General features: G+C 41.5%; 1 protein-coding gene across 1 annotated transcript in view; it reads right to left on the bottom strand.

The window, feature by feature from the left end:
- Positions 1-18,992, bottom strand: part of LOC309687253 (calsyntenin-2-like) — a 341,001-nt gene that overhangs the window by 150,057 nt on the left and 171,952 nt on the right. Inside the window, exon 5 of the mRNA XM_082502078.1 lies at positions 12,089-12,284. Within this exon, the coding sequence (XP_082358204.1) occupies positions 12,089-12,284 (196 nt within the window). The remainder of the gene's footprint in view (positions 1-12,088; positions 12,285-18,992) is intronic.

Raw genomic sequence — 18,992 nt, 5'->3', positions numbered from 1 at the left:
ATCTAATCAGTCTTCTAGAACTGAACGCAGCATGCATAAAATACACAATTGTGTAACTTTGTTTTGCTTAATAACCCCAGTTGCCTGAATGCTGTCTCATTTACATAGAACACTGTATATCTAATAAAAGGAAGTAGTCGGTCTCTTTTCAATGATGTAAGTATCTCAGAAAATGAAAAGCATCCCAAGCAGTTGAGATGTATTTAAGTGCCAGGTGGGATTTCAACCCAGTTAAACCATACGCCGACACAATCAGATACCAGCTGCATGTTAAAGGCAGGCGATGCATGTTAATGTCAGGTTAGCATTGTTCAAAGCTTATTACATATTCATCTGCGCTCATTATTTATAAACACTGGCACTCAAACAGACTGATAGTATTGAACGCTTCCAATACACACACAAGTCAACATCCAACACAAAGGGAAAGGACTCAATTAATCTTTGACAAGAATTAGTCGAGAGGCTGAATCGTCAGATTCCTCGTGCAAGACCGGAATGGGAATAAACAACCCCAACTATGCCAGTGGGATCAATGCACAACACAACACAGGATAGTAACTTCAGCACTATGCAAGGAAATCGCATTTCCATATCGACAAGAATCCTCCTCGGAAGCAGCCACAAGAGACTCCACGGAGGCCGGCGTAATCTCAATAGGAGGTGATTTCGCTGCAAGGTAATCCAGTTCCGTTTTCAGCTTCGTGAGCCAATCCTCCTGACTTCACATGTGATACTATTGATCCAACCTGTGACTGATGGCTATGATGGCTTAAAGAGATAACCAGAGAGCTGGAATCTTTATAGAGTCGTCACTGGAACTACAACCTAAGCCAAAGTCATAAACAGTTTTATGTCCCACATGTAAAAACACCTAAGCCACAACATTAAAAAAGTAGACTGATAGACTGAGATACACCAGATATCTGCCATTACTATTTTCTATCTATCTATCTATCTATCTATCTATCTATCTATCTATCTATCTATCTATCTATCTATCTATCTATCTATCTATCTATCTATCTATCTATCTATCTATCTATCTATCTATCTATCTATCTATCACACATATTACAAAATAGCTTCATATAAAAAAAACATACAGGTAATATGCATTGTTTTTTTCCCAATGTATCCAGCAATGAGATTATGAACTTGTGCTATAATTAAACGTCATTTCTGTGCTCAAGAAGTATCTCAGGTTTGTTTTCCAAGTTACGTCTTCTAAAACTGGTAGTTTAATGAATCTCAGAGAACGTCTGTTTGCATTCTTTGTTTGTTGTGTTCCCAGCACTTCTCTCTGTTTCATCTTTATTATACCTGTTGATGTTTCTTCTTTTCTTGATAAAAGTTTATAGAATTTATATAACATTGTGGGGTTTTTTTTAGTAGTTTCCACTATAGCTGTTAATAATCTATTTAAAATAGAAGACTACATATTATGCACGTCTCTTCTTTCTCACTAATCTAAAGCCCATGAATTGAAAACAATGTTTTAAGCATTTGGTCCAAATCTGGGTCTCACAAAATCTCAAAGTAGTGCAAAAATATTACATTACAAATATTATATAATAACATATTTTAATAAAACTATATAATACATTAAAAAGTAAAATAGTTATGACTGAATGGCGGCACGGAGCACCGCCTTTGCCTCCGCGAACACATCGGACTACAAACACGCACATTACCAACTCCGGAAGACGATCAAAGCAGCCAAATGTGAGTACAGGGACAGGGTGGAGCAACAGTTTGACAACCCTCGGAGTATGTGGCAGGGACTAAACACGATCACAGACTTTAGAGGGAAAACCAGCACACCGCAGACCACGGCCTCTCTGTGTGAGGATCTAAACGTATTCTACGCTAGATTCGACGCAGCGAACACCATGAGACCGGACAGTGTGCGCACCGCGGATGACGTCAGTGCGCACACTGTGTCTGAGGAGGATGTGCGGAAGTGCTTCAGGAAGGTGAACGCACGCAAAGCTACTGGTCCAGACGGGATTCCCGGCCACGTCCTCAAGTCATGCGCGGCTCAGCTGGCTGGAGTGTTCACGCACATCTTCAACCTTTCCCTCTCTCTGTCTGTAGTCCCAGTCTGCTTCAAAATGGCCACCGTCGCTGTACCCAAATCCTCCACCATCTCCTCATTGAATGACTGGCGACCTGTAGCCCTGACCCCCATTGTAAGCAAATGCTTTGAGAAGCTGGTCAGGGACTTCATCTGCTCTGCACTACCCGACTCACTGGACCCTCTATAGTTCGCATACCACCACAACAGGTCCACTGATGATGCCATAGCCCTGACACTACACACTGCCCTGTCACACCTGGAGAAGAGAGACACGTATGTGAGGATGCTGTTTGTAGATTACAGCTCAGCATTCAATACCATCGTTCCCTTGAAGCTGGACAGGAAACTGCAGGATCTAGGACTGAGCAGCTCCCTCTGCAGCTGGATCCTTAGCTTCCTGTCTGACAGACGCCAAGTGGTCAGACTGGGCAGCATCACCTCATCCCCCGTCACACTGAACACTGGTGCTCCACAGGGGTGTGTACTGAGCCCTCTCCTGTACTCACTCTACACCTACGACTGCATGGCCACTAACAACATCATTGTGAAGTTTGCGGACGACACTACAGTGGTGGGTCTTATCACCAACGGTGATGAGACGGCTTACAGGGAGGAGGTCAGCGCCCTGACCCACTGGTGTCAAGACAACCATCTCACCCTCAACGTCGCAAAGACAAAGGAGTTGATAGTGGACTTCCGGCGGTGCAGAGAAGTACACACCCCCATCACCATCAGCGGCGCTGCTGTGGAGAGAGTGAGCAGCTTCCGGTTCCTTGGTGTACATCTGGCTGAGGATCTTACGTGGTCAGTACACACAAACAAAACAGTGAAGAAGGCGCAGCAGCGCCTCTTCTTTCTCAGGAGACTGAAAAGATTCGGCATGAGCCCCCGCATCCTCAGGACCTTCTATCACTGTGCCATTGAGAGCATCCTCACTGGATGCATCACCACCTGGTATGGCAACAGCACCGCCTACAACTGCAAAGCTCTCCAGCGAGTAGTGTGGTGCTCTGAACGGATAATTGGAGGTGAGCTTCCCTCCCTCCAAGACATCTACAGGAAGCGGTGCCTGAGGAAAGCGGGGAGGATCATCAAGGACTCCAGTCACCCCAGCCATAAACTGTTCAGACTACTTTCATCAGGAAGGAGGTTCTGCAGCATCCGGTCCCGTACCAGCAGACTGAGAGACAGCTTCTTCCATCAGGCCATCAGACTGCTGAACACGTCATAGACACCTCAGCTTCACTACTGGAACTTTAACATTATGCACTCCATACTGTACAGTAATGCCACTGTTTTGCACATGTCTCACTCTGTATATTTTATTTTATTTATTTTATATATTCTATTTATTGTTTACTCTATTTAATTTGTAAAATATGTGTACACACACACACACACACGTAGAAAAATATTTAGTATACACATCCAGAAATGCATATACTATTATATATTGTACATATATTTATTAGTTTCAGATGTAGCCATTCTTGTATTTTGCTTGTTTACATTATTGTATTTTGCACAACTCTGACGCTTGTGAAGCTCGCACACAAGAATTTCACTCGCATGTGCTGTACCAATGTACCTGCACATGTGATGTGACAATAAAAGTGATTTGATTTGATTTGATTTGATTTGAATGTCCTGTTGCTTAACTCTGCTGACGAGCACCTCAGTGTCAGTGGATGTGTATTAACACCTGACTGTGGCTTGCATCGTGGATAGGAACGGGTTTCACTTTCTTTTGTCTGGTAAGCGATGCAGGCAAACACAGATGGCGCACTTCCTGCCGGTGCAAATTCATAATTGAAACGTGTAGCATATATTCCCCCATTACAATCTGTGAGCTGAGGATAAACAACATATTTCTACACGAGATGTGTATTCTCTTTCTTTCTTTTTTTTTTCTTGGCTTGTTGGGAATAATAGTCACGTCAACTAACAGGTTTTGACAGAATGAGGTTTCACTCATATTAGCATCAAGTGTGACAAGTGAGAAGTTAAGATTCTTGGTAGAATAAAGAGCCGACGCACTGACAGGGCAGTATCTGCGAGGAGTCCCCTGGTTTTCTCACTGCAGAAATTTATCATGACAGCTTATGCTAACGAGGCACAGCGTTTGGCACACTTCTTCACACATGAGGAAGTGACTTTCTTCCCTTTTTTTCTTTTTTTTTTAATGTTGAAAGGTGCTTTTAGGAGAGTATCTGTGAGTCGGTTATGAGATGCAAAATCAGCCTATCTATCCCCAGTTACACTGTTTGCCTTATTTGTATGTAAATGTAGGTATATGAGTGTGAATTTGTCTCAGCATTTGGGGTTTGAGAGTGTGTCTGTGTGTGTGGGCGTGCGTGGCTGTCCTTCAGCTGGCTGTTCAGTTGGATAATTAGCTTTTCATAAACGCGGCGAGGTTAGAACATGCAGGCTTCTAATGATGACTTTAATAACTACCGTACTGCCGAGCACAGTGTGCGAATGTGTGGCTATTTAGGGACACGAAAAAACATATGTGTGTCTACATTGAGTCTAGAGTTTCTTTTGAACACATACACAAATGAACACACACGTCCAGGAACACCTAACCTTGTGAATGTATTACCCTTCTTGACAGCCTCCAGGCTCTTAACCCCTGGGCCAGTGTTAAATACACGTGTCATGGTTAGGTGTGAGTCCTGGGAGGAATTATGAATATGACTTGCTTTGTAAGGCAGTGAAACATCCCCTACGCCTAATTACTCTGTAGAAATGGCACAACTTTGTGTCAAGAGAGGGGAGCGGGAAAAGGCGAGCTATACTCCTTATAGACAAACTTCTAGTCTTCTGTTGCTTATTATTGCTATAACTTGGTTGGATTTCAAGTGTGCCCATCCCAAAGGCTCAGTGCTTACATCTGTAGCTACAACTGTGACTTCTGAGCTTTCTATTTAATGTTTCACAGGAGCACCGGCAAAAGAAAAAATCATATAATGAGTTACCCTTAACGATTATAGAAAAAAATGTATACGTTATGGCCCCTTGAGCAGGAATTGTCAGAGGTTTAACTGAAAAGTAGGTTCCCCACATAGGCTGCTTAATTTCAATCATTTTTAGAGGCACAAAAAAGCTATTCAACAACCAGAAAAGAAACGTAACATTGTTTTTCATACTGTGATTTTACGGGTAGATCTCAGATGTAACTTTTGATCCCTTCCTGATTAAAAAGTTGGAACGATCAGCCCTAAAACAATAAATCTGGGGGTTTAAATAAACGCTGACTTTACAGCTGTTTAGTTCTACTCGGCAGAGATCTAGAATAATAACCATATTTCTTTTGTCAGAACATAAAACCACACAAAACCTTCAATGATACAAGAAACATTGGGTATGGAGAGAAAGGAGAGAAAGAAAATTTGGGTCACAGTCAAGCTGCAACCTCAGATGTTGAAAATTGCATCTAACTCCTTCTTGCATTTGCTCTAATGGCCACGAGTCTGACAGCAAAAGGGAGTCTCCATGAACTCCTTTGTTAAAATGCCCGACTACGTTTATAAAGTTTACATACATGTTTTGGTTTCTGTGGATAGTTTCTGCTTTTTCAACTTTCACATTCTTTGAGGTCCTGGTGTTTTCAACAGCGTTGTCTAAAAAATATGGTTTGCTACGTGGAACACATCAGCCAACACATCACGTTGAGTGACGTTCTCATATTCTATCACTAGGCACCATTTAGCATATATGTGTGTCTGTGCATTGCACCTTTATAGCTTATGACTGTAGTCTCTTACCAAAATTGCTAGTTTGATCACTAAGCACTCTATCCTTGGAAACTTCTGTCTGAAAAAGCAAATTGCTAAAACTTGGTCTGCAAAATGTTGGTTCTGTAATACAGAATAAAGTTTGGAGATTTTTTCCTGCATGTTATGTCAGAGTTGAAAGCCTGCGGCCTCCAAAGCACCTACATTACATGCTGGTCAAGTAACCAGCTGCACTTTTAGTGTAGCAGTTCTACAAAGTGCTTTTTAATGTGTTTCTCATTCACACACACACACACACACACACACACACACACACACACACACACACACACACACACACACACACACACACACACACAACAAATGACAGCCAAACTGCCATGAAACAACTGGCATGTCATAGGAGGTGTAACTTGGGCGCCCGTGTTTCGCCCAAGGACACTTTTCCATGTGGACGTGCCGGAGATCAAACTGCAAACTCTGCAGTTACTTGACAACGTGCTCTACCACATGAGCCGCCCTACGGCTACGACGTGGCCTCAGCAGATGCATCATAATGATTTCTTTGTTAATGACATTTCTGTGTGGTTAAGTCATTCCTGCTTATGAGATGCATTTTTTTTCTCAAAAATCAGCACTGCTTGACTTTTTCATTAATGCCTGAGCTGAATCATTATTGTGTTAAATCAATTGACACAAAATGGACATTTATTACATTTATGGCTCCTTGCAACAAAGGCTGAGAACACTTCACAGCTCAGATTTGACAGAGGTCAGCCCTATAGTGTAATTTGTGTTTCATTTAAAGCTGACCTGAGCAGAAACTGCCTCAAGGAGTTTAAGGTGAATTCATTCAAGCTTTGCACTTTGCTGACAAGTGACTAATGCAGTAGCCAAGTAAAATATATCTGAGGGCAGTGGCAAGAAGAGTAATTCTGGGGAATCCTTTAAAATGGTGCTTTGACTTGAGTCATTAATGTCGTTGTTTATAAAAATGTCTGTTTCGGTGGTTTTTGACAAAGTCGTCAAATGCGTCGGAATGTAGCATTTTTATTGGCTCTGTAGGATACATGTATTCAAAGTTTGACATGGCATTTTGAAAAAGAAAGAAACATCTCATTTGTGTGCAAAAAACTCACACTGGGAGACAGATTTGTATAGCCAGAGCAGAGAGAGCATCCATTTGTGAATGCAGAGGCAGTGGAACAAAATATTCAAACACGGCAGCCTTTAACAAAGAGAGAAGGCCTGACGGAAAGAAGGACAGCGTCTGACAGCAAGCGCTGGCTGAGCTGTAGCCAGCCAGGGGAAAAAATACTACAGGGAGAAGTAGGGCAGCAGCCAGTGGTTAGCAGATCAGGAATATATAAAGGGTAGAAAGATGAGTTTGAACTCATCCTGTGTCACTCCTGATCCCCTCCCCTGTCCTCTTTAGCGGCTAATTTTCTTGACTGCCTTCTCTCTGTGCTGTTGATGTGTCATGTGTAATTTAAGCACAGCCTTAGGCAGAGATTCGTCTTCTTCCCTGCTAGCTTCTTTGTAAATCGGAGCAAGCAAGTGAGCAGTGCAGTGAAAGGCCAGCCTCATCCTTTGAGAGTTGCCAGCAAAAGGACAGGCCATTTAAAGTGTTCCCAAATTCATTTCCCCTTCAGCATCAGCTTGTCTGTACCAACCAAACTGTTTCTACGTCACAGCAGGCAGTGAGTTATGTTGATAGAAAGTAATAGTGTGACATAACAGAATGCCTGGGAGCTTAGGAGGGATGTAAAACATTATCAACAGCGTGAAGGCAGAGACGGGAATGCAAAACAAGCACACAGAGATGAAAACAACCACACAGCTACACAGCCACCGCACAGGCATGCAAAGCAACCATTCAAAGATGCAAAACAACCACAAAGAGATACAAAACAACTACAGAGAGATGCAAAATAACCACACAAAGATGCAAAACAACCACACAAAGATTCAATTCAATTCAATTTTATTTATATAGCGCCAAATCACAACAAAAGTCACCTCAAGGCGCTTCATAGATACAGAGAAAAACCCAACAATCATATGACCCTCTATGAGCAAGCACTTTGGCGACAGTGGTGAGGAAAAACTCCCTTTTAACAGGAAGAAACCTCCGGCAGAACCAGGCTCAGGGAGGGGAGGAGCCATCTGCTGCGACCGGTTGGGGGTGAGACCGGTTGGCTGCGACTGGTTGGGGTGAGAGAAGATCCAAAACAATCACACAAAGATACAAAAAAACACAGAGAGATGTGAAACAACTGTGCAGAGATGCAAAATAACCACACAAAGATGCAAAATAACCACACCAAGACTCAAACCAACTGCAGACATACAAAACAATCACCCAGAAATGCAAAACTATCAGACAAAGATCCAAAACAAAGACAAAGAGATGTTTGAAAATCAGGCTTTGAATGCCTTTCTGGAGTGGGTGTACACTTTTAACATCCATTTTGGTTCTTCAGTACTTAGAATACTGTCTTATAGCCTGTGTTTTGCACCTCACCATCATCCATTTTTGTCTTTTTGTGCAATAAAATTACAGTAACGTTCATATTACATTGTGTTGTTTGTAGTTGTTTTTAGTGTAGAAGGGTAGATGTGCCTCATCCTCTCGTAATCTGTCCATGACTGTAGGCTACGGGAGTCACAAATATGAGGCATATACTGGTATTTTAAATTAAAACATTTAATTTTTTTATTCATTGTTCATTAATTTCATTGAATGAATGTTAGAGCTATTCATAACAATGATCAACAATAACAGTAAATGCACCGACACAATGATAGATTTCTGTGCTGGACTGCGTTGTTGGCTGAGGTGAGAGTGGGAGCTGAGTGGAGAGACTGTGAGGAGAGATGTGCATTATACAGTGGACAAAGGGAGGTGTCTGGACTGAGAGCAATTTCAGGCAGAAGCTGCTTTCAGGAAAGCCAACAAGTGTGACAAATTGTTTTTATCAGGTCAACTCTTTAAAGTATAGTCTACCAGTATTTGGAGAGATGAAGTGGGTGTTGCTTTCAAAGCATTCTGGAATCAAGCTGAGACCAAGTGAAGGCTGGAGGAGGAAGAGCTAAAGAAATATGTTGAGTGCCATTGGACTAATATGTAATTAAAGGGTGTAAAAAATACCATGACATATTATTTTGTGCAAGAATTCTACCTTGAAACAATGTGAAAATGTGAAATGTGTTGTCGGTTGAAAATATGTCAGGTTTGCCTACATTGCAAACACAATAGCCAGACTTCTGCCAGTGCATGCAGTCTTCCCAGCTCAATCCCAGATACATTTAGTTGCAATGTATTTTTCTGCATATCTGTTCCTCTCTGGGTGTAGTTGCTGTTGTTTAAAGTAAAATTCAATTCCAACACGTGTTCTGGCAATTTACTTGCCACATACTGGCAAATAGACCAGCGCACGAGTATAAATGCTCACAAAGGTGTGAGACAGACTTAAAAAACAGATATCAAGCTTTTTTTTCCTTCAGCTTCACTTAATATTATGTTACAAATCTCTAGCAGAGCAGTCTAAAGCCAGAATTATAATCAATGAGTCCTACATAAAGGTTATTTATTTTCTGTAATGAATATAAACACCATGTCTAGGGAGTTAGTTTTAAGTGGACTAGATATCTACTTGTAAGTTTTTTACCTAATTTAATTTTTCTGAGTTCTTATTTTTGCCCCATTTTTCTTGACATTTCAAATGTCTCTGAACTCCATATATTTCCACACTTTGCTTTTTCCCTTGTCTGCTCTAATTTGGTTTACTTATCCCCTTTAATTTTGACTGTATTTTTTTTCTCTTATAACCTGCACTGTTGTGCTGGCAGGAAACGTAATTTTGTTCCAAGTAGAACGACACTTGAAAAGAAAATTTGATTTAAAAAGTTATATTTGATGCCTATTTTGTGCTCAGAAAAACAAATTTAATAAGCATGTTATTTGAGCACTTTTCCCCCTGTGCTTTGCCTCAGACTGCATACAGTCTTGCCCTGACTTCTAGCTGGAGGTTGTTGGCGCTGTAGGCAGTCTGAGAGGGAGACTGCAGGCGACGCCACCTTCTTTGCAGTTAATAGCCTCCTAAAAATTACGCAAGCACCGAGCATCAATCAGATGTGTAAAGAGGGATGCACTCAGTGGTGAAGATGCAAACAATCGTCTATCATGAGGAATCAGGTCACAGTCAAGAAAAACAAGCAGGTTCTTTTGTAGATTTGGTGCAGCTTTGTTTTTTTAAATATATATTTTCATAGTTTAAACAAGCTACACAAACACAACTCCACGCACTGTTTACCACACACACATAAACTGGTGTTAAAAAGGAACATACGGTGAGGATGATCAGGCTGAGTACATGATGAAGAAGCAGAGAGACAGAATCTAACATCAAATGTATTCCCTTAACACCAAGTCTATCAATCTCATTCATGAACTTGAGTTTTTGAGACATCTACATCACCCCTAAAAAAAATATGTAGCACAATACATTTTAAAATAATGAATCCCTTGACAGTATCATTTTATTTTCTCAAGGTACTTTTTCTTTAATTCTATAACTGATATACAACCCATGGACTTTTGATGATTAGCAATGACAGTGGCCTCATAAATATAACTACATAATGCTCTTGTAATGATAGCTGCATTGGCATCATTGAAGTATTTTGCTTACTTGACTCATTCTGTAAAAAAAATCATTTTCAGGTCTGAATCTGGTGCTGTAGTGTGGGTAAAACAAAACAAAACTTCACAGAACGAGGCTTTGGGGCTGTTCACTTCAATGATCACACAAGTTTGAGTCCCATATTTTAGATTTTATTTTTGTTCCAAAGAGCTTTTTAATTGGTCTTTTAGTGGCTGTTTACTTTCATGCACTAATTGGCTTTTTTTATGCAACAAAAATGGGCTATTTGATTAGGCTTAGGCGGTCACAGTTTGGGTCACAATCTAAAGTGCAATTTAAAAAGCGTATATCAGCTTTTACATTAGCACCTTTTCACTGAAAGACTCGATGTCTTCTACATAGTCTGTGATGCTCTCTTTTTTTTCATTACTAATTACAATGAATAATAACACCCCACTGAAGAAGGGGGGCGGGCTGCTTTACTGATGCATAAAAGACACAAGTCATAGAACATATTTACTAAGCTGATGCCCCTAAACCATCTGGTAAATTTACAAAATACACATTCAAATAAACTTAAACTGCAATAATTTTCTAGAATACTTGATTAAATAGAACCAAACATATGTAAATAACTGTCTTTCTGTGTATATGGGCCTCAAGACATGAAGGTACAGAACTGTATCCATCTTGCTGAAGGGCAGAGCTGATACTGACATAAGCTGCAGAGGTGCTCCTTAGCATTTTGAGAATAAAGTAGGAACTTACTGCCGATAGTCTCATTTTTGGACCATCCAAAACATGTGGACGCACATTGTGGTTGTCACACACACACACAGACACACATACAAACACACACACACACATATATATATATATATATATATATATATATATATATATATATTTTTTTTATATATATATTTTTATATATATATATATATATATATATATATATATATATATATATATATATATATATATATATATATACATACATACATACATACAGTGGCACCCCGACTTATGGAATTATTTCGTTCCAGAGGGTCTTTCGTAAGTCAAAATTTTCGTAAGTCGAAGCCCCTTTTTCCATTGCTTTTTGAGTGAGGCAATACTGGCTGAAGACTAAGTTCTTGGTGGAGGAGGAGGTGGCGGAGGTTGAAGAAAGCATACGTGTACATAACATTATGGAATTTAATTGAATTTTTTTTTCTATTTTATCTATTTTGTTTTGCGGGCATTTTGCCGTACCACAGGCAGAAATATTATGTGCCTTAATAACTTTTTTGTTAAATGGGGTCTTCGTAAGCCAGGGTTCCACTGTATATATATATTCACAGTTATATAAAGCCGACTAGTTGTCTTCGTTAGTCTTTCCAAAGCTCCACCGTCCTCTAGGATAGGTGATAATGTGAGTTTAGACATTGTCTTCATGAATAATTCATTCTTTTCTACTTTGTAGCCTTACACAATGTAGCCCAAGCACTTGACATGCATTATTAACTCGGGTTTTGTTTATTTAATTGTCTAGGCCTTGCAGTTGGTGGTATTTTCATGTCAGTGCATTCTGTCCACCTTCGCAAAGCCTGCTTTATTCAAACCCCATTGTCTGTTTTACTCACTTGTGGGACTTCTTGCCCTCGATGCCCCCAGGGCCCGACCCGCAGTCATGAGCTTGAATGATGAAGGTGTATTCCTTCTGTAACTCGCAGTCCACCAGGCCCCGTGCCCTCAGCTGGCCCTCACCGGACGTACCGTTCAGCACCACTGCCTCGAACGGTGCGTCCAGCCCGTGTATGTTGAATGCACAGATCTCTCCTAGAGAGCAGGGTGGTAGAGAAGAGAGAAGGAAAAGGAAAGATGAGGTCAGATTTAATCAGTGTCTGTCACACAGAAACCAGCTAGACAGAATTCTGTGTGTAAATTAAGCAAACAAAAAGCTTTTTTGGGGAGAGGAAGTTCAAGAAAAAAGTTTGCCTTTACTAGATGCCTGAAATGTTCTTATCCATCATGCAAACCCACCAGAGAGCACCTGACTGGTCCCAGATTCAGTCTGCAGCGTGACATGACCCTAAACTTCAGAAGGAGCCCCGCTACAGATGGCCGACCCCCACAGAGCCTTGATATTGACATTATGAAGCCAGTGTGTGGCAGGTTCTCCAAGATGCTTGGAACAACCTACCTGCCAACTAACTCATTTTCACAATCAGATTACGCTAACATTGTAGGAAAGAAATGCTGACTTAATTTAACATTTATGGATGTTCCTGTGGGTCCAACTCTTAATTGTATTGCACAGAAGAAACACATGCTTTCTGGGAATATTGCTGAGCTATTTATTTCCACCAGCAGCCACTGTAAGAGATATTGTTGCGATATTCATATCTGCTCTGTGCTGCCCTATCTGCAGTGGAGGAGAAAAAACAGTTGTAACTGTTTCACACATGCTCTCAGCATCATCCTTGAGAAAGATACCAGTGCAGAGAATACATACGTGGTGACATACTGGAAAGAATAATAAAAATGTAAAGCAAGTAGATTACTAAAACCTCATGATTTTTATTTGGGAATTATATAAAAAAAGGTCTAGCCCACTCCTGCCTGAGAAAGTTCATGAATAAAGTTAAAATGCTCTACACTAACAATCACAGGCTCATTTGTAAGACTCTACATTAGAACCTCACTGTCTTAATTTAGAAATTTAGCAAAGTTTAAAGCCGTTATGTTATTTTCAACTCTATATTTGGATTCTTGATCTCTAGTAGAGTTTATACAGATTTATAGTTAATAAAAATACAGATTTATTTTATATTGCTTGTTCCGCTCTCTATTCAGTCACAGTCTGAAACAAGCTTAGGCTTCTTTCTCTTTAAGCCAACTTACTTGTGATTGGCTGTCCCCCTTAAACAAAAAGAACCATACAACTGACACTGAACATACACTCCACAGAAAAAAGCTCCAGTCAGATAGCAGATTCAAACCTACTTGCTGTTTCACCTACTTGCTGTGAAACAACAAGAAGTTTGTGGTATCTAGATGACTTAGACCTCAGAGGGTTAAGTAACATACCTGTCCTTAAACAGAAGACAGAAAGTGCTTTACGACTGCGTTTTACAGGTTCCTTTGTGTTGTACAGCAATATTCCTGATGTAGCTTTGTTACGTTTTCTTAATATTGTAAGTGTTGCTCAAATGATGTGAGAACGTTATTTAAAGTGTAAGAAGTACAGTTAATTCCATGGTAAGGTTTAACACCTCGCTTAAAAGAAATTCTTTAATTTAAACTTTATTTGATCTAAAGTGTATTGTGGCTGAATAAAAGCTGGACAAAACAAACCCTAACGTTTACTTCTTGGTCACCTTGGGTTATTCCTATTGCTCCTTCACAGGTGCACAACGAAACATACAGGCAAAGCAAAAAGCATCAGAAAGTCACACTGTAGCATTTATAAATAGATCAAACTCGCAATCCCGCCAATGCCCCTTCGTACTTAGTGTCTAATTGCTCTTGTGAGAAACACCAAGGACATTCCCACCGTTTCTCCACCCAACATGGAGCCATTCTTAGTAGTGCACCCAAAAGCAACATTAAGCACAATTGAGTTACACAGAGGCTCAAGCAAAACTAAAACAGCTCAAAGTCACCCTTGTAGCGAGATATAGAGCAAGAAAATCCATTTAAATCCAGAGTGAGCAGCTGACATGAGCAAAACAAAAGAGGCGAGAGAAGGCTGACATTTATTAGCAGGAGCGTATAAAGAAGCAGTCCATTTGTGGGGTCGGAACGCTTTCTTTTTCTTCTTAACTTCGAGAAATGACATCCTCTTGTGCTTCCACTGGTGGGATTTCAGGAAATCACTTAACGTGCTGGTCTCACACTCTGACCTGTGACGGCTAATTGCGCTGATATCACTTAAACTAACAGCGAGGACTAAATTGGATTCCCAAGCAGCTTTGTGTGCACATTGCTCCTGGCAAATTCTGATAAGAGCAACTTTATTTTCTGCCCCCCTTCATCCTGCTTCTGTCATAATCCCCGCCACCTCACCCCGCCCACACCCAACTCTCCTGCCGCAGGGGCTCTGAGATGACAATTTGCCTGCAGACAAGCTATAGGCGAAGAAAGATGAAGAAAGAGCAGACGGAGGGGAAAAAAAAGGGCAGAAAGTAAGAGAATTGAAAGGGTTGGGAGGTGTCCACATTGTTTGGTTACTGTAAAGGACACCCCCCCCCCCCCCTTCCCTTTTCTGTATTGTCTGAACAATGACTTATCAGACTTAAATGGGCCCCCATGTCATGGAGAAGCACGGCTTGCCGGCAAGAGAAAAATCATAAAATGGCACCGAGCAAACGGTGTGAGACGGCGAGTGACAGAAGATGCAACAGTCTTGACGTGAGGCTTCTCTCGACAGTGCGCCACCACCACACAAAACAGGAAAATGGAAAATCCATCACTGCTGGAGCGAGAAATAAATCCAATACACAGGCAAGTGCAGAAGCTTCCCATCAGGGCGAATATGCTGAAGATATGCTGATGGTGCGCACGCCCACCGTCGAGGCTGGGTGGCCTGACGTGCTCCATCGTGATTTAATTGTAGCTGAAGGGGAGAGGCAGGGAGAAGGGTCAAGGTGACCGCAGGAGGTGTGTGTGTGTGGGGGCGGGTGGAGTGGGGTGGGGGGCTCCCTCTTAAGTCTCAAAAGAACACTGTGAGTGGTTCCAGCTGCCAACAGACCTGTCATTTTTTTGCCATTCTTTTCCTTTCTATCTATCACTTCACTCCAGACCTGATAAGTGTTTTGCCACCTACAGCGAGGCAAAGATGGGCGGTGGAGCGGGATGGGGGAGAGGGGACGAGGTGGAAGAGCACTGGCCCCCGGAGGCAGGTGAGGAACAGATGTTGGGCGGATGGAACTTGGCAGAGGCATAGCGCTCCCAAACGCTAATTACTGCGCTAAACTGTTAGCTAAATATGCATCTCGGTGTCACATTAGACTTTTAAGAGGTAGATTTACGATCAGAAGGAACTCTGTCTTCTTGAAGGGGGGTGAGGTGGGGGACATTTAAAACTAATGGATGCAAACTAATGGATAGTGTGAGTGCAGTGCTGTTTCTTTATTAGTTTATTTTCTGGCTAATCACCACTGTTTAGCATAATAAATTGCTTTTATGATCTTCAGCACTCCATATAGTAGGCCTGCAGCATTTTTAATCACTATATGCTTTTATGCTTTACACACTGTAAAACTTTGAAACTAACTTACTCGACTATGCCTGATTTGCCCCCCTCTTCTTTGCTACCTCATTCTCTGCTGCTGTGATTACTGCGTTTCCCCTTGGACATCATTACATTTTCATTTAATCAACTCTGAATTAAGGGTTGTCTATTAGTTAGTAGAAAGTGCACTCTGGACCTAAGCTGCTGTCCTGTTGGTGTCAGAAGTCGTCCAGTGCTCAAACACCTCAAGGGAATCTGGCACCGGTCCACTCTGCACTATCTTAGAGGACGGAGAGCTCATTATCACTGAAGGCAGAGCTGCTTTACCGGCAATATTGGCTTGTGCTTGCAGAGCTGGAGGAGTGTGACAAAATATCAGGGGCCTTGACGCCTTGGGGCCCCAAGTTATTATCAAAGCTGACAAAGCATTCTTGATGAGCTGCCTGTATCTTAATATATACACAAGCCGAAAAGGTGCTTTCGCTCACGAGTGCAGAGATATGCGCGGCAGCTGTTTACCGAGCATTTGAGCGAGGAGTAAAAGTGGAGATATCAGGCGAGGAAGCAGTCACACTGCTGAGAGGAAGACGAGGAAGAGAAAGATATAGAGATAGATGAAAGGAGGAACTGAGAAGGATGGGAACATGGCCACTGCTGCCTTAGGGCAGCTCCGATTTCCCTACTGGAGAATGACCAAAGCACAGGCATGAGTACACACACGTTCACTCAAACAGTGCCAGCTCGGCGGCTCTAATCAGAGCCGACATGCCTTTCATCCTCCTACTGTTGGAACAAACACCAGATAGACAGCAAGTAAATCAGATTTCTGGATCTCATACTGCTACCGAGCACATTCTGGAAGAGGAATCATTTCGCTGGCACTGAAATGTTTGCGTTCATTTAATATTTCCCCTTGTTGCTGTTAGTAAACCGGCCCTGTTTGCAGAAGAGTTGCTGTGTTTTATGAGGTTTACACAGTTGTCATGATTTCAGCTGCTTTTCCAATTCTGACGTGGGATCAAATTATCTGGTGTATTAGTCACCTCTGCAACCTACTAATTCTCCTGCTTACTTCAGCCCCCACCCTCAAAAAAAAATGCAATCAACACACCCACAAGCACACACTCCGGCCCCTCTCAGCTGCAGTGCAGAGATAGAGCACGAGCCTCATAACTCTGCTGAGGGACGAAATTGAAAATGCTGTAATTATGCTCTTCATGAAATTAGCTAGCAGAGGAAAAAAAACACAATTGAGAAGCTGTCCATTTCTGAGATAAGGATTAATACTAATCAAGTCCACATGTTCTGACTGCGGTGCATGAAAACTGAAGTGGTGTTTCTGTACAGTGAGCGCCTCTGAGTGTTTGTCGGAACGGGGATTTTTAATTAAACTACAGCTTTCTCAACAGGGGTTTAAAGCGGGGAGGAAGTGGGCTTGCGTGTGTTCGACTGTTGCAGAAGGGGTGCGAGTTGATTTGCTCGACCTCGTGGGTGCCACCCCCACTGCCACCTCCCTTCTCTCCTCTCCTCTCTGTTAATTACATTAAAGGCCCCTCACACAGTGTTAATGACATCCCACTGTCTTCTATCAGAGTGAACACCCACCGTGTGTGTGTGTGTGTGTCTGTGAATGTGTGTGTAGGCATGTGTGAGAGAGTGAACAGTGGAGGATTGAACCTTCTACACTCAGACACTCACGTCAAGGAAGCAATGGGTGCCCCCCCTGAAATCAGCTCATGCTGTTGTTGTTCATAAGCATGTAGACGGTATGTATCTGCACTATCCCTGCTCCTGATGTGCAGAACAGCGTTCTGTATTAGTACAGTGAACACAGAAAACTGCACGGTGGGCTGCCCGTGACCTTTCCAGTAAGTGCAATCTGCCAACCAAAGCAAGCATGTAGCTTCCAAAGATTACAGCTCACTCATCAAAGTTTACATCCACTCACAGGTCCAGGTTTCTCATCACAGGTACGTGAGAATTTCCTTTTCTGCACGGTGATTCAATTGGTGGGTGTAGTTTGGTAGGAAGAAAAAGGAAATACTGTACATGAAAAAGTGTTGTTTTTTTTTTTTTAAGGAACTGGGTCAACATTTCAAAAAACAGCACAACCTACACCAAGAAAATCTAGGTTAAGTACAATAGGTCAAATTAAAGTGCAAACTGGATTTAGTAGTGAATGTGGAAAACACTAAGCCTTGAACCTTTGTAGAACCTACGATGTTATCCACCTAAACGGCTGAAGTCGCTGTCAGCATTTATGCTCATGCTTGTGCAGTATGTGTTAATTACCGTGTGGTTGCTTCTCAACCCTGGCCCCCTGCTCTTGGTTGTAGTCAGTTTTCTTTCAGCACATTTGTCCCTCTGGTCCTTCTTTGTACATTCGAACACATCCGTTCTGATAGCTTCTGCATTGTCCCTCCAGGAATTTACTGACATTTGTGATTGATGCTATGATTATTATTGTTTATATTAAGATGATGATGATTCTCTCAGTGATAAATTCAAATTCTTGACATGTAGTTGCATATGTAGGGAGCTGCACATCACGTTTCGCATTGGTTACAGTTTAAGTTTTCAGTGGGGTTTGTGGTTAAGGCGTACATTTCCCGCTGAAGCATAAATCCCCAGTAAGCTGTGATCCAGCAGGAGAATCAACAGTCAGATTTGGTGTGACATGAAATGCATTGTGCATGAGATATATGCATGGAATTTGTGGCTCATGTGCACAAATCTTTGCCTGAGACCAAGGATAGTATAAATATCAGAACATTGATGCATACAATTATGGCAATTATGACGTGTGTCTTTTACTCCTGACTTGTCACCAGTTTATGTCACATTTAAACGAACTAAATAAGCACCGAGATTCAATGTGAAGAGTTAATATTGTGGCGGACTCTGACGCCACCCATATGGAATAGATACAAACTTTATAAATCTTATAAAGTTTGTATCTGTCTGTGAAATTTTTATGAAAAGCATACAAGAGTGAAAACAGATATAAGATCCCTTGAAAAATTACATAAATGAAATTATATTATATAAATGTTTTGGATACTTACTAAAACAATATATGAAAGTAATGAGAAAGTGGCCACTTTCATGAGTAAATCATATAAGCCTTATGATTCACTATATGAAGTAGGCCACATCTTATGCAAGTTTTTTCTATTTCTTTTCCAAATGGGCAGTCACCAGCAATGTAGGCTGCCTGCTCAACCAGGAGAGATATGACTGCGTTCGAACCCAAACTCGGAGCGTTTCAAAAATATAACCAAGTAGTTTCAAGTGCCTGAACCCAACAAGCG

The sequence above is a fragment of the Aulonocara stuartgranti genome, assembly GCF_965226115.1.
Source record: "Aulonocara stuartgranti genome assembly, chromosome: 14".
NCBI classification, from domain to species: Eukaryota; Metazoa; Chordata; class Actinopteri; order Cichliformes; family Cichlidae; genus Aulonocara; species Aulonocara stuartgranti.
Note: the sequence above shows the minus strand (reverse complement) of the source record. Positions and strands in the feature narration are given on the sequence as shown.